Source organism: Sceloporus occidentalis, unplaced genomic scaffold, assembly GCF_023333645.1.
Source record: "Sceloporus occidentalis isolate IW3139 unplaced genomic scaffold, rSceOcc1.0.p SCAF_8, whole genome shotgun sequence".
NCBI lineage: Eukaryota > Metazoa > Chordata > Lepidosauria > Squamata > Phrynosomatidae > Sceloporus > Sceloporus occidentalis.
In genome coordinates, this window is record NW_028316988.1 from 46,774,258 (window position 1) to 46,789,487 (window position 15,230).

General features: G+C 42.8%; 1 protein-coding gene across 1 annotated transcript in view; it reads right to left on the bottom strand.

Annotated features, from left to right (window-relative positions):
- The window catches only part of LOC149308836 (ribosomal protein S6 kinase alpha-6-like), a 51,052-nt gene extending 37,210 nt beyond the window's left edge, over nt 1-13,842 (bottom strand). The window contains exon 1 of the mRNA XM_089536532.1: nt 13,219-13,842. Coding sequence (XP_089392658.1) covers nt 13,219-13,407 — 189 coding nt within the window. The 5' untranslated portion in view covers nt 13,408-13,842. The remainder of the gene's footprint in view (nt 1-13,218) is intronic.
- Between the last annotated feature and the right edge of the window lie 1,388 nt (nt 13,843-15,230).

Genomic DNA, 15,230 nt, shown 5'->3' on the forward strand with positions numbered 1-15,230 from the left:
CTTCCAATACATGATTATTGGTAATCCAATGTTCTCTAATCAAACAGAAATCTGAAAAGCTGATACCCATTTTTTTAATTAGCCCTAAAATTAGCTCTTTCTGTGGAGTATCCCAATTCATAGATAAGGCATTGCATCACCATATAAAACCTTGTTCAGAATATATTAACAAATCAGGCATTTGTTTTATTCAAATGAAAGAAGATGTCAAATTTGTACAAAAATGTCACTATATAATATACTTTGTGGCATACTAGTTTATTTTAATCAAGAACCTAAAATGTCACAATTATTGGCTCTAGATTAGGAAGGTTGTATCTATCTGTACAATATTTTGACCATTACACACTTCAAGTTTCCAACTAAAGGTGATACAGTCACATGATATTCTGTGTATGTATTCAGACAATAAGAGAACACATTTCCAGCCATGACGATTTAATGTTATGTAATTCTGAGCAATACTGTGGAAAAATGAATGGAAAAGAGTAGAAAGTCCAGCATTTCCAGTTAACGTCAAGAGGAGGCAACTGCCTAGTGCCATTTCTAAAGATCAAATCTAAACTCCAAGTGAAAGTCTGTAATTCTCCCATGTTTAGTCTAGGCAGAATGCTACTGATATGTTTTAGAATTTTGAAAGCAATATCTACTCAAGCTTCCTGTTACTAAAGGCCAAATCTCATTGAGCCTCCCTTAATTCAAAATGCTTGGAACCAGAAGTGTTCTGTATTTCAGACATATTTTTTTTTTACAGATTTTGGAATGTCGGAATTTGTGTATACAGTTGGCCCTTCGTTTGCGTAGGGGATCCATTCTTGATATACACACACCCCGCAAAAATGGAGGTTTGCGTGTATTCAAGGGCTTGAATTGGGTGCGGCCGAGGGATGTGCACCATTAGTTCGCCCCTTCGCGCATAGTCGAGGTCGTGGATCTCAGATCCGTGAGTTAGGAGGGGCCCCTGTACATACATATAGTGAATGAGGGATGGAGAGGAAAGAGTGCCCTCTGAGTTTTAACTCAAGGAACCTTTTCTCCACCTCAGGGGGAAAGAGAAGAGGGGGAAGCTGGGGAGGAATTCAGTTCCTGCAACTCTGCTCACAGAAGGTCCCTGTAATAAACAGACATCCCAAATGCTTCCCACAGTTTCTGCTCTTTTAAGAAAGTAGCCCTCATAGCTGGGAAGGGAGAAAAGCATCCAAGCAGATTTGACCACTGCTGCCAAGTGGCACTTCACTTGGCTGCAAAGGCAGGAAACATCCAACTGGATTCAGTCGCTGCCACCGACTGGTGTCTCACTTAGTGGCCCTATCTCAGGGTTTTCTAGGACTGAGAGTGTGCGACTCACCTAAGGTCACCCAATGGGTTTCCATTAAGCATTTTAAATTATGGTAATAATTAAGCATTTTAAATTGTCAGGGGTGCAGTTGCTATCAGTCCTAGCAAACACAGCTAATAGTAAAGGATGTTAGGATCTGGAGGGCCCCTCTTGGTCCAGCTCTATGTAATGTCAAACAAATAAATATTCTTCATGAGCAAATAAAGGAGATAGAGCTGGAAACTGATTTGAAAATAATTTTGTACCAATTATTTTAATTTCCCCTGATTTAAATGCCATCCTAAAGACAGTGTTCATAAATGTGAAAAAACATCATTTTGAGAAGTGGAACTCCCTGCCTATATGGCTCAAACTACATTTTTTTAAGGGTTTTTTAGGCTATGTGGCCGTGTTCTGGAAGAACTTATTACTGACATTTTGCCTGCATCTGTGACTGGCATATTCAGAAGACACAGCTGTGAAAGCCTTCAACTTCACAAAACACTTTATAGTTTAGCAAAAAAAACCCCTAAATTTAAGAAGTCTTGTGCTGATTTTGCTTTTAAGAAACATGCATGCACCTGTTTCAAGACTAGGTATTCACCTAGGAGTATAAGTTAGGCATGCCCCCAAATACAATTCTACTAATATTGGTTTCATTTAATTAAAGGTCTCACTAAGTTACGCTACACAGATGACATCTTCAATTTTTTCTCCCAACTACCAAGCGACTAAATTTGGTTGAACTACTGCACCTTACAAACAAGGCTAGACTGTACTAACCAAGAACTTGAAAAACCTGATAAAAACAAGGCAAGATAATTATTAAATTAAATTAAATTAATTATGTTGTATTAATTACCATACATTTCAGTAACAAGTCCTTATCATAACATCTCCACCATCTTACGGTGCGCTCACACACAAATACCCAGCAACTACATCCTGAGAAATGAATTCCACAAATAGATGTGTTGCTTAATATCAGTATTTATAGGGTGCTCTATAGAAGAGCTCTTAGGGCGGTTGACAATAAATAAGACAATAAAATTCAATTGCAACCAAGAACTGCTGCATGAATGAAAGTTAGAACATATCTGACTTTCTTTTAAGTCACTCAACCTAAAGCAGGTTACACAGCAGCTAAGAGCCAAATTCAGCAAAGAGCCACAGACCTACCACACTTGTAACAGAAAGGAGCCAAACAGGTGTGAGTTGTACTTACTAAGACTCAAGGTGAGTGCATGCAAAAGGCATCCACATTACAAACTACCAATAGTACTGGGAACACTTATAACATCAAGTCTGAGCCTAGATCTTTGCATTCTCCCCAACAAATGAGTAGCTTGCCTATCTTTAACACCATTAATGGAACTGGGTTACTTCAAAAGCTTTAGAAATTAATTCCCATTGAAGGAGGTTTGGCGTGTTCACTTCCTTTTGTGTTAGAGAGCCACCAACCCTGGTTTCCCTAATAAGACTTTATAATCTAAAAATGCAATAAATTACTAAAAACACAGACAATGCAGAGTTTTCTTGTAAACCAAGTCTACCACTTGATTAAATCCTTTTCAACAGAACCTTGATTTTGAAACACTCTTCAATCAAAGAAAAGGGCAAATTAAGTGGTTTCTATCAATAAAACAGTAGGTTTCAAAAGTCTCTTGTATTTTTCAGCTCACATAAAGCAATTAAGTATTTACTAAATTCAAATAACTTTCAGAGGCTGCCATCATAATAAGCCAGCCAGAAAGCACTAGGAGCTAATCAAAAGTCTTATTATTTTTAGTCATTACTTTTTAATTGCTCTGTCTAACACACATGGAATTGGTCTGGCATAACAAGTACTTTTCAGTTGCTAATTTCCCAATAATCATCATGCATTACTTACTATTCGGGATAGTGATCGTTTTAAAGTGTGTGTGTTTTTTGGGGGAAGAAGGTTTTTAAAAGTGGCAGAGTTTTAAAAAAAGGTAAGAAGGAACATTCCTCATCAACAGCAGAAAGTTTTCCATGTTGCTTCCCATCATTTTAAAAGGCCAAAACCTGCAGCAACACTCTGGCAGATGAAGAGGTGTATAGTTTGCCTCTCATTAGTGGTTCAAGAATCCTTCAGCATTTTCCATTGCTGAGATACAGTATTTCCCCTGATCTATCTTCTCATTATCAGAGGTCTGTGGGGTGGGATTTACCCAACCTACCAACCTTAGCTTCATTGCTAGCATAAGTGTCTTTCAGGTGTTCGCTTACACATAAGCAATGCAACGAACGTCCCCTTTCTTCTTCCAGTAGCAGAGGAAGCAAACCAGAAGATGCTTCAGAAAGTCTTTCCATTAAATTATGTTTTGAAAGAGAGCCCATGAAGAGGGGGGGGGGACTTTAAAGGAAACTTATGACCTATACCCACCGCCCAAAGAATGGAAATTCAGACCACAGATCACTCCCTCGTGTCACTCAAAAACACGGGCACATTGGTGGATCTTTCTTGTACCTTAAATTCCAAAGCAATCAAGTACTGCAGCATGCCATAACCCTACTAGTTGAGCATGTAAGAGTGAAAGCGACAAACAAAGCAAACAGGAACGTAAAGGCTGACCCAAAGACAGGACCCACTGAACAAAGCAGACCTTTGGGAGAGGGAGTTGCTATTGCCATATAAGCCTCTCTTAAAGAAACAAGTCCTGCATATATATGGTATCATTTATAAACCCACCCTTCACATTTACACTGGTGGTGCTGCTCCAGGTTTCCCCCCCAAAACACACTGCAGGATCTGAAGCTTCCCACAACAAGCCATGTCACACCTGGTGATGGGAAGTTAGGATAATGATAACTGGGCTGTTTGAATAAATGAAGCATATCAGATTGATGACTACCTTTAACTTCACCTCAAAGGTAACAGCTTTGTGTGGAATAATTTCACACATTCAATTTCAAGGCCTCGTCATGACTGATCCAGTAAATGTGTATGCGCATGGGAAGTATCAGCCATAAACAAGTTCAGGATGATATACAATAGCTAACCCAATGTTCTCATCTCTACTTGAAACTGCAACGGAAACAAGTAAGAACAAGATTTTATTTCCATTTAAGATTTTCCCCCCTCAAACCCCCAAATATCACTAGTAGCAGAGAAACCAGATGAACATCTCTAGCACACAAATGAATCTCCAAAATACAGTACAGTGGTCCCACCACATTTCCTGGGGTTAAGGGTGTAGGACCCCCATGAATGTGGAAAAACCACAAATAAAAGAACGCTTATTATTTTTACCCAACGCCTTTCTAGGAATGTGCAGGTGCTCCAGTGCAACTCTACAGCCAACATCTGCCAGAGGTTGATCACAGATTCATGTTGGAGGACCTACAAATGCCTAGAGAGGTGTTTTGACTAGGAACTCCTAGGTTCTCCAGCACAACTCTGTAGTCAACTTCTGGCAGAGTTGCGCTGGAGGGCCTAGAGAGTCCAAGAGGGAACATATTAATTAAAACCGCAAATAATCAAATCCGCAGAAGTCACAGCCGCAAATATGGAGGGCCAACTGTAACTGCTACTTGCATATTCAGTTTGACACTATCTATGATTACAAGAGTTCTGGCTACTTAGCAGTTCGCTTATATACATACACACAGTACACTTTAGAAAGTACATGTCCTTCAATAGGGATGTTCACCAAAAATGTATTCTGTACTTAGTGACTTGACAACCTAGATTAATGAAAACAGGTTTCACAATATAAATGTAAACAAAGTCAACCATACAAAAGCAACTTAAAGTACTGATTTCATCACTATGAGGAATGTGGCAATCGAGTTGCTAAACTAAGGATGCACTTTTCTTTCTCACCAATTCAACAATAAGCGCACACACAAAAGAGGCACTGAGCTGGCAAAGCAGCAGAAAGAGCAAGGTTCAATTCATATTCATGACAATATTTGCTGTCTCCAAATCCAACAGCATTGTCCTAAGTAAACATCCTTTTTGTTATGGCTGAGTAATTCCATTCCAGGCTACTGTGTTATTCTGGCATTTGATTTCCTCATGAACTTCAAAGAGTAAAGCAACAGTTTCCCATGGACAAATCTGCTATTCTGATAGTGGAAATCTGAACATATGGTTAAGAAATAGCAACAAGATCACAAACCATACAGCACAATTCGCTACTTAAATTATAATATATCCAAGATATTACAAGAAGAACCAAGTGTGTAACAGTATTCACATATCAAACACATAACAAAATGCCAAACTCCCATTAATTATCTAATAATGTTTTGAGAATGGATAAGGAAGACATTATGGATGAATGTGAATCTGCAGAACTTTAAGCTCGAAACCAAAACAAGAAATCTTTTCTACACTACCAATATTTTTTATAGTCACTTTAATTTCAAAACATGTCCAGCCATTTGGAAAGTATTCAGAACCTAGATAACAAGTTTCATATGTGACATAAGCAGCAACAATGCATATGGCATCAGTCAACATACCCAGAACCCCCTGATTTTTAAACAACTGATTTTAGCCTTTCGGAAACTTTTAAAAACATTTAGCATGAAATGCCAGGAGTCAAACACAAGTAATGACAAAAACTTTTTAAATATTAAGCAAGGAAATACCAGGATCCATACACCAGAAAGGCCACACTTTGGATTTCAGCAATAAAAGTGATTTCCTTGACTTCTGAATGAACAAGTAAGAGACCAAAGCTGAAGCCAGCGACAGGAGGCATCAGTGGTTCTTAGACTTCATAGGCTGGTGCCAGTCCCAGGCTTCTTTTGCACTGTAGAAATAATGCAGTTCGACACCACTTTAACAGCCATGGTTCAATGCTATGGGATCCTGGGATCTGTAGTCTGCTCTGGCACCAGAGCTCTCACATAGAGAAGGCTAAGTATCTCACAAAACTACAAGTCCCAAAATTCCATAGCATTAAGCCAGGGCAGTTAAAGCTGGGTCAAACTACATTATTTCTGCAATGCAGATGCAACTGCAGTAATTTGCTGCCAGTCCCTGGAGAGCTTCTAGGAAAGAGGAAAAGAAATAAAGAATTGCAGCAAATGAGCACAAATACGTTATCAGTCCCTGACCCACTGGGGAGGAGGGACTTGCTGGTCCTCACATCTGATAGCTTGAGCAGCACTGCTCTATCTGTGGTTCCCCAAGTAGCAGAGAGACAGGAAGCAGTTACTAACAAGGCTTAGGATGTTGCAGGCTAGCTGAAAAGTTGGCTTGCCTTTCTTGATGCAAAATTCCCCTCTGTGTGCATGTGCATGACTTCAAATGGCCTGCTGACCTACAGCAACCCCATGGTTCACCTCCACTATTTCTGCTTTCAGGACAGAACAAGGTAACCAAATTAGAGCAACGAGGAAGAGTCAGAAGCATGAAATGCCACATTGCACTTTCTCCCTTCCTTCATTGTGGTCATGCTGTCCTACCTGGAACAGGGGGACAGGGAAACAACTGCTGCTTGGCAGCTTATTCCTGTACCTATTTACATAATGTGCAATTTGGACCCAAGACACCTAGGTCCAAAACGCACTGCAGAAATAATCCAGCTTTAGACTACTTTAACTGCCCTGGCTCAGTGCTAGGGAATCCTGGCAACTGTTGTTTATTGTGGCACCAGAGCTCTCTGACACAGAAGGCTAAATGTCATACACAACTACGTTCCTTAGCATTGAGCCAGGGCAGTTAAAGCGGTCTCACACTGGATTACTTCTGCAGTGTGTTTTGGTTTACTGGGGCTTACTCCTGAATAAGCATGCATAGGATTGCAGCTTTAGAAAACAGTTAGACTCAAACAGGACTGTGTAAAGGTTAGGCAATTCTGCAATACTCTGAATGAAAAGTAACAGAGGATTAACTTGCACAGAGGTTCGTTGGAATAATTCAAAAATTAAGAATTTGTTGCTAGTCTTGCTGTGTTATATTTTAACACCTCTGAGTATAAATATCAATCTTCGGCACATTAGAGGTAACAGAATGTTTTTATTTGGGTAACCAATAATGCAATTTTATTATAGTATTTTCCTAAATTACTCAGGCATATAAACCATGATTAGGTATTCAGTCACGGAAATATTTTGAAGTGCATGCAGCTATAATAAAGAACTGCACCGTAATTACAGTGCTTAAAGAACCGCTTTCTATGGACACACAAACTGAGGAAATCTAGAAGACTGAAGTTACAATCCTGCACACAGTTAGGCTGCTTTCAGTCCCACAGACTTCAATTCAACATATATACCCACCAGTACTTGGGAATGACATACCACTGGATTCTGTAGGGTTCTTGCACTTCCAAGTAAGATGTACAGGATCAGGTTGTGCTTAGCCAAGAAGTATTAAACTTCCAGCTAATTCCCTCATACATTCACAGTATAGAAGTACAATAATCTCTAACTGTAAAAGGATCCCTCTAAGAGATGTAGACTATTAGTATGTTTAAAAAAACAACCCAATACAACCAGAGGCAAGTCAAACCAGTTTCTGAAACAGTTGTTTAGATTAGATCTTTCATTGACAGAGCATGCAAATTGGCATTTAAGGCATATTTACAATATTTCATATCCAACTCTCACTCACCGTTTCCAGAAACCTAAGGTCTACTGCAAAGTCTTGTTTATATCATTACAGCATAGATCTGTAAATATCACAAAGCACCCTACTCTAGCATAGGACCATTTTCACAGTGTGAATTTCCTTCAGTCGTACAATGCACTCCACTTCCAGCAACAATAACTCTAGAATTAGGAAAGCGCCGAGAAAACTGATCAGTAAAAAAATATAAACTTCTTCCTGGAGTTATTGCTTAGTTTTGTCATGAAACATCTGGATACCTTTTAAAAAAGCTCTGCCCGGACAGTGTTAGGGAACTGTAAGTAATGGATACATCTGGTATGTTTGTTTAATGAAACCTCTGGTGATGTCAGGGGCAGGGAAACCAGTCAATAGTCAGCCTGCAACAACAGAACAAAAGCCATTCTGACAAATGCTGTAACAACTGGCCAGAAGCAAATAAAGAAGATCCAGGCACCAAATGGCATTTTCTAACATCCTGGCAATAAAATACATCCTGGCAATCTAACATCTGGGCAATACATTGGAGAAGGTGGGCATGCCGACTTACAGATGTCACAATGCATACAATTTATCAGGTTCCACTTCCCTGAATCTCTCTCTATCTTAAGCCTGCACCATTTGTTTTCATAATAAATGAGCCCTTGAGAGGCCAAGAGTTTGTCAGTGTCTCTTTGGCCTAGAAACAGTAACTACATAAGTTCCCAAACCCTCCAAGGGATGAGTAAAGCCTCAAGTGCAGATGGCTTTTAGACATGAAGATGGAACAATGGCAGGCAGAAACTGTGAGCAGTTCACTGTAGTCCTAAAGGATGTGTGGGGCCTCTGTATAAGGGTTGGGGACCTTTGCTCCTCTCCCACTTGATGCTCTGATCTTCAGCTCCCAGAAGCCCTCAGCTAATATAGCAAATGATTCTGGTAGGTGTAATCCAAACCACCGTAGAAGCTCAAGCTCTCCAGCCCTGCTCCAAATACAACCTGGATGTAGATACATGAGACATCAGCATTGCTGAAATTAAGTAGGTCCGGGTCTACACAGTGCCTGAATGGGAGACAAACTAATAAATTCATATGGGCCTTAACATCTATTAAAGCCTAACAGGATAAACGTGAAATGAATAGCTACAAAAAATGTTGTTTGAGTTAGCCGAGAGTAGCAAATCAGGACCGTCCAGACAAGGGTGGGCAAAATGTGTCCTCCAAATATTGCTGGACTGTAGTTCCAAGCAATCTTCACAACTTGCTATTCAAGCATACATGCATCTGAGGAAGTAGGCTCAACTCTGCAAAAGCTCATGCTACCAACCTCTTTCTGTTAGTCTCAAAGGTGCTACAAGATCCCCTTGTATACAACTTGTTATGTAGGCTAGGATCAATAAGAGTTGTCATCCAGCAACCTTTGGAGGGCTGAACTTGTTCACCCTGATATAGACCAAAACCAGTTTATCTTTCGAAGAAAAGGACTCCAGAAAGGGTCATCATCAATAACCCTTAATGTCTGTTGTAAATTTAGAGAGCACTCCTTGTGTCCACTATCAAATCATGGGGTTGACAGATTCAAGACACCTCCTGTTTTTAAAATGGAATGTCTAGCATCACCTTGAAGGATTGATACTTGGAATATGCTGGAATGCACAGGTCATTAGGAACAGTTAGAGGACATCTCAGGCCCAAAAACAGGCTCACTGAACAGGAGGGGAAAGTACTTAACTCTTTGAAGGATTCAAAGGCCTTGGGAGGTTTAAGAAAATGGTGAAAACCACAGTGACTCAGAGTGGCAGTATATTATAAATTCAGAGTAAAGGAATTCACTTTTGCAGGTGCACAAACAGTGGAGAGAAAAAGTTTGCTTCCCTCTGTGCTCACAGTACAGAAAATAAGTTGCTGCTACAGTAAAATAAATGATCTTACCCTTGAAACTAACAACTGTTAAATGAGATAATAAGATGTGCTCTTAGGGCCCCTGTTTGGCTGGGACTACTGTCATTTGTGACAGTACAAATTGTGAAATCCCAAGAAACGGGAACATCTCAATCCTAAGACAGAAATAATATGGGACAGTGCCTTGTTGCATGTGCACACGTGTGCGAAGCAGCAAGTATTAAGAGTGTAGCTATACTGAACCATTACTGCAGTCTGATGACACTGTAACTGCCATGGCTCCATCCTAAGGAATCTGGGAAGTTGTAGTCAGATGAGCTACTTACAATTCTCTGATAGAGAACTCCACTGAACTGCGCCAGAGAATTCAAAGCCCATCACCAAACTACAAACCCCAAGGGTGCATCCACACTGCAGAATTAAGGCAGCATGACATGGCTTTAACTGCCACAACTCTATCCTATTTGTATCTGTGGTTTGGTGAGGCACCAGAGCTCTTCAACAGACCAGGCTAAATACTACACCAAACTACAAATCCCAAGGTTCTGTAGGATAAAATCATGGTTGTTAAAGTCATGCCAAACTGCTTTAATTCTGCAGTGCAAAAGCCTAACTGGTACCAAATTGCTATAGTGATGAGGATATATGCTAGGACAGGTGCATTAGTGTTGGTATTATCATCAATAATCACTACTACTACTACTACTAATATTTCTTCGTCTCCTCAGAACAAAGACTCAATGTGACTTACAAAAAATAAAACAGAAAGCCCCTCCATCAAATACAAAAATGTATCCATGGGGGGAAAGTAATAAGAATAGCACAGCAACCTATTAAAAGCCCTTCCCTTATACACAGTTAATTTCTCAAACTATATCACAATATAGAAGTTTTCATTTATTGAAGGAACGGTGACAGAGATAAACCCAGTTTAGCCACACTTGGATGCAAGTTCCAGGACTTAGTAGCAGCCATAAAAACCCTTGGCCCGCATTCCCACCAAACATGCAAGATGTTCCAAATTTCTGGATAAGCTTTTGGGATTATTCGGTCCTTCAAGAAAACCTGGGGCCAAGTGTTTGGGAATAACTGTAATGAAAAACAGAGCAAACAACTTGAAAAGCGGCTGTTAAGACAGGATGGATTGGGATGAGTAAGGAAGGATGGATGGAAGGCACCTGGCAACAGTTCAGAACTAGATTTATTTAGGAAACAGGCTGAATATATAGATTTAAAAACAAAGGAGAAGACTTTTAAATGGAGTGATAATAGGAACTGAGGGGAGAGGGGTTCAAATGTTTAAGGTGTCTATAGTTGAAGAACACAGGCCTGAATTGGAGTGCAGAGAGAGGAAGTGAGACAAAGATGTAAGAGAAGAACGGAGAGCTGTTCTCATGATTTTACTGCATCTGTTTCAAACCTGGGAATCCTGTGGTTGAAGGTCAGCTTGGAATCCAGTCCTTAAGTAGCAAGACAAGATCCTCAGCTCTCTCTGGGTAAGGACAGTTAGGAGGGGAGCAGGGCCAATGGGTGAACCACTGGATTTAGAGAAGACTTGTCTAAAGATGGCACAAGATATCAGGGTTAGATATGCTGTTGTTGTTAACTGCCCTCAGATCGATCCTGACACATGGCGACTCCCTGGAAGAGACATCATCTCCAAGGCCCCTGTCCTCAGAAGAATGACAGGAAAGACTAGATTATAATTTTTGGAGAGAGAGAAAGAACAAGAGAAGGCCAAGGGCAAGCAGAAGGACCAAGTGGAAGTCAAAAGTGGAGTGGATATGAAGAGGTGTCACTAGAAACCCCAAAACTGTTTCTGGGGCCAGAGGGAGCTCAACCTCAGCAAGAAGTATGTAGGGAGACCTTGAAGCAGCTTTGAGACTAACTGAAAGAAAAGAATTGGCAGCATCAGCTTTCCTAGACTTAAGTCTACAAATGCAAGTTGCAGAACCTAGTAGCAGCCACAGAAACCCTTAGCCCGCATTCCCACCAAACATGCAAGATGTTCCAAGTTTCTGGATAAGCTTTTGAGATTATATAGTCCTTCAAGAAAACCTGGAGCCAAGCGTTTGGGAATAACTATAATGAAAACCTGAGCAAACAACTTGGAAAGCTTCCTTAGATGCTTTTGGTGGAGGCCTTCTTGGAAGAAGGTTGTTCTTAATGTTGCCTGCTTTCCCCACCCAATAGTCAAGAGTCCTACCTACCAGCAGCCTGGCATAGTGGTTTGAGCATCAGATTTGCGGCTCTGGAGACCAGGGTTGGGTAACCTTTGGCGAGTCACACGCTTCCAGTCTCAAAAACCACCACCATCTGAACAAACCTTGCCCAGAAAGCCCCATCATAGGGTCGCCCTGAGTCAGAAATGGAGAGCCATAGTTGTTTGAGTGTTGGACTACGACCCTGGAGACCGGGGTTCGATTCTCCACTTGGCCATGAAACCCATTGGAGGGCCTTGGGTGAGTCGCAGGCTCTCAGCCTCAGGGGAAGGCAATGGCAAACCTCCTCTGGACACATCTTGCCAAGGAAACTCCATGATGGAGACAACTTGAAGGCACACAACAACAAAGGCACACCACCCCAGGTGCCACAAACTCCGGATTCCCCTTTTGGTAACCTGGCTCCTTCCTCTTCCAACTCTGGAGGGTCTCCATGGAGGCCAGTGGCCCAGCCACAGTCAGAAGCACCCTTTCTGGACCTCAGTTCCCCTTTTCCCCCATTTTTACCTCAGGAGAGTTCTTATTTTTTAACTCGTGTACCCCACTTTTAACTTCAGTGTTCTTTTTTTAGCCTCAGGCCCCCCACTTTACCCCCCTTTTACCTGAGAAGCATCCCTTTTTTAACCTCAGTTCCCTCACTTTACCTCCCGCTTTTATCCCAGGTGCCCCACTTCCCCCTCTTTTACCTCAAGAGGCGTCCTTTTTAACCTCAGACTCCCCACTTTATCCCCTTTTACCTCAAGGGTGCCCTTTTACACTTCAAGAGCATCCTTTTTTGACCTCACAAGTCCCATTAGCCCACTTTTTTACCTCAGAAGCATCCTTTTTTACCTCAGGTGTTCCATTACCCCACTTTTTTACCTCAGGGGTGTCTTTTTTAACCTCAGGTTCCCCACTTTAACCATCTTTTTACCTCAAAAGTGTCCGTTTACCTCAGGTCCCACACTTTACCCCCCCCCCCTTTTTTACCTCAAGAGTTCGCTTTTTTACCTCAGGAACATCCTTTATTACCTCAGATGTCCCATTAACCCCTTTTTTACCTCAGGGGCATCCTTTTTAACCTCAGGTCCCCCACTTTACCCCCTTTTTACCTCAGGACCACCTTTTTTTACCTCAGGAGCTTCCCTTTTTACCTCGGATGTCCTATTAACCCCTTTTTTACCTCAGGTTCCCCACTCCGTCCCTTCCCTTCCCTTCCCCCTGAGACCCACCTCTCCGTTGCTTCCTCCGGAGGAGGTCTCCATGAGGGCGCTGCCTCCGGCTGCGTCGGGGAGGAGGATCGGGGGGCAGAAGGGCTCCTCTTGGGGCTGAGGAGGCGGAGGAGGAGGAAGAGGCGGCGGCGGCGGCGGCGGCGGCGGGGGTTCCTCTGCGCCCTCGTCGGGCGGCGCGAAGGGCACCATGGCTCCTCCGAGGCGGCGGCGGCGGAGGCGGCGGTTCCTCGGCGTCTGGGTCTCCGCCACCTCCTCCTCCTCTCCTCCTGGTCCTGGTCCGGGGAAGGACGGGGCAGCCGCTCATGCTCTTCCCCTCCCCTCGCTCTGAGGGGACGGGGACAGCCTCGCTCGCTGGCTCTCTCGCCTACGAGGAGAAGGAGAAGCCAGGAGGAGAGGAGGCGGCGAAGGCGGCGAAGGCGGAGGCCTCCTTCCAGAGCTCCATCCTCTCGGCCGGAGAAAGAGGAGGACGCGGCGGAGAGGCTGCTGCTCTTGCGGCTCGCCGGCAAACGGGGGCGGCTCCTCCGCGCTGCCTTGCGCCCAATGCGCCGGCCTCCCTTCCTCCTCCTCCTCCTCCTCCTCCAAACATGGCGGGAGGAGGAGGGAGAGGAGAGGGGCGCGGAGAGGCGGGACCTCCCTCCTCCTCCTCCGCCGCCCGCCCTCCCGCCATTTTAGGAAGGCGCGGAGGGATACCAGAAAAGAATCCCCTCCGCGGAAGGAGACCGAGAGAAGGGGAGGAAAAGAGAGCGGCGCTGACGGAGTGATGCGGCAGCGCAAGGAGTTCCGAGGAGCGCGGGGGCGGGGCGGAGGAGGAGGGTGACGTCAGCGCTTGCGTGGGATGGGAAGGCGGTGACGTCGAGGGCGATGACGTAGGCGCACGCCTCCCTCCCTCCCTCCCTCAGCAACAAAATAACAAGGGAGCAGAGCAAGGAAAGTGGATGGCAGAGATATAGATGGATGGATGTTTGGCAGATTATTGATGATAGATAGATGGATTGATTTGGTGGAAGATAGATAGATAGTAGATTATAGATAGACAGATACATGTTTGGTAGATTATTGTTGATGATACATAGACAGCTTGATGGATGGATGTTTGGTAAATGATAGTAGATGATAGATTGGTAGTAGATGATAGATAGACAGACAGATACATGTTTGGTAGATTATTGATGATACATAGATTGATAGATGGATGAATGGATGTTTGGTAGAAGACAGACAGATAGATAGATACATGTATGGTACATTATTTATGAGAGATGGATGGATGTTTGGTACATGATGGATGGTAGGTAGATAGATAGATAGATAGATAGAAAGAAGTTTGGTAGATTATTGAATATAGATAGACAGAGAAGCACATGGATGATGTTCGGTAGATTATTGATGATACACAGATAGATGATTGATCTGCACTGTAGCAATAGCCCTGTTTGAGGCCGCCTTAACTGCCCTGCCTCAATGCTAAGGAATCCTGGGAGTTGAAGTTTATTGTGGCACCAGAGCTCTCTCTGACCAAGAAGGCTAAGTAATGTCTCACAAAACTACAGTTCCCAGAATCCCCTGCCACTGAGCCAGGGCAGTTGAAGTGCTCTCAAACCGGGTTATTCCTGCAGTGTGTTTTGGACCCTAATCTTATATCTGAAAACCAACTCCTTGTCCCTGAGGATAGACTAGGGAATGGCATGAGCTCCTGCTTCCAGGAGCTATATCTTGCTGTATTTGATGTATTTTGCAACAGATCTCAATACAGATTTTACAATTCATCACCTCAGTGCCGTTTCATGTTATGATAATGTGCAATGTTGGGATTCTGAATGCATTAGTAAACTTACTCCATATAGTATCCAAGTTGAAAAGTCAGCATTCTTCTTCCCTGCCAGGAACAAATGGGAAATGCTACAGAAGGGTGAGATTGCAATATACGCTAGTAGTTTGTGTCCTTAGAAGAAAGCACTCGGCTTCCCTTAATCTACTCCCTTGTATTTTCAAAGAAGGCCCCCTAAAATAAA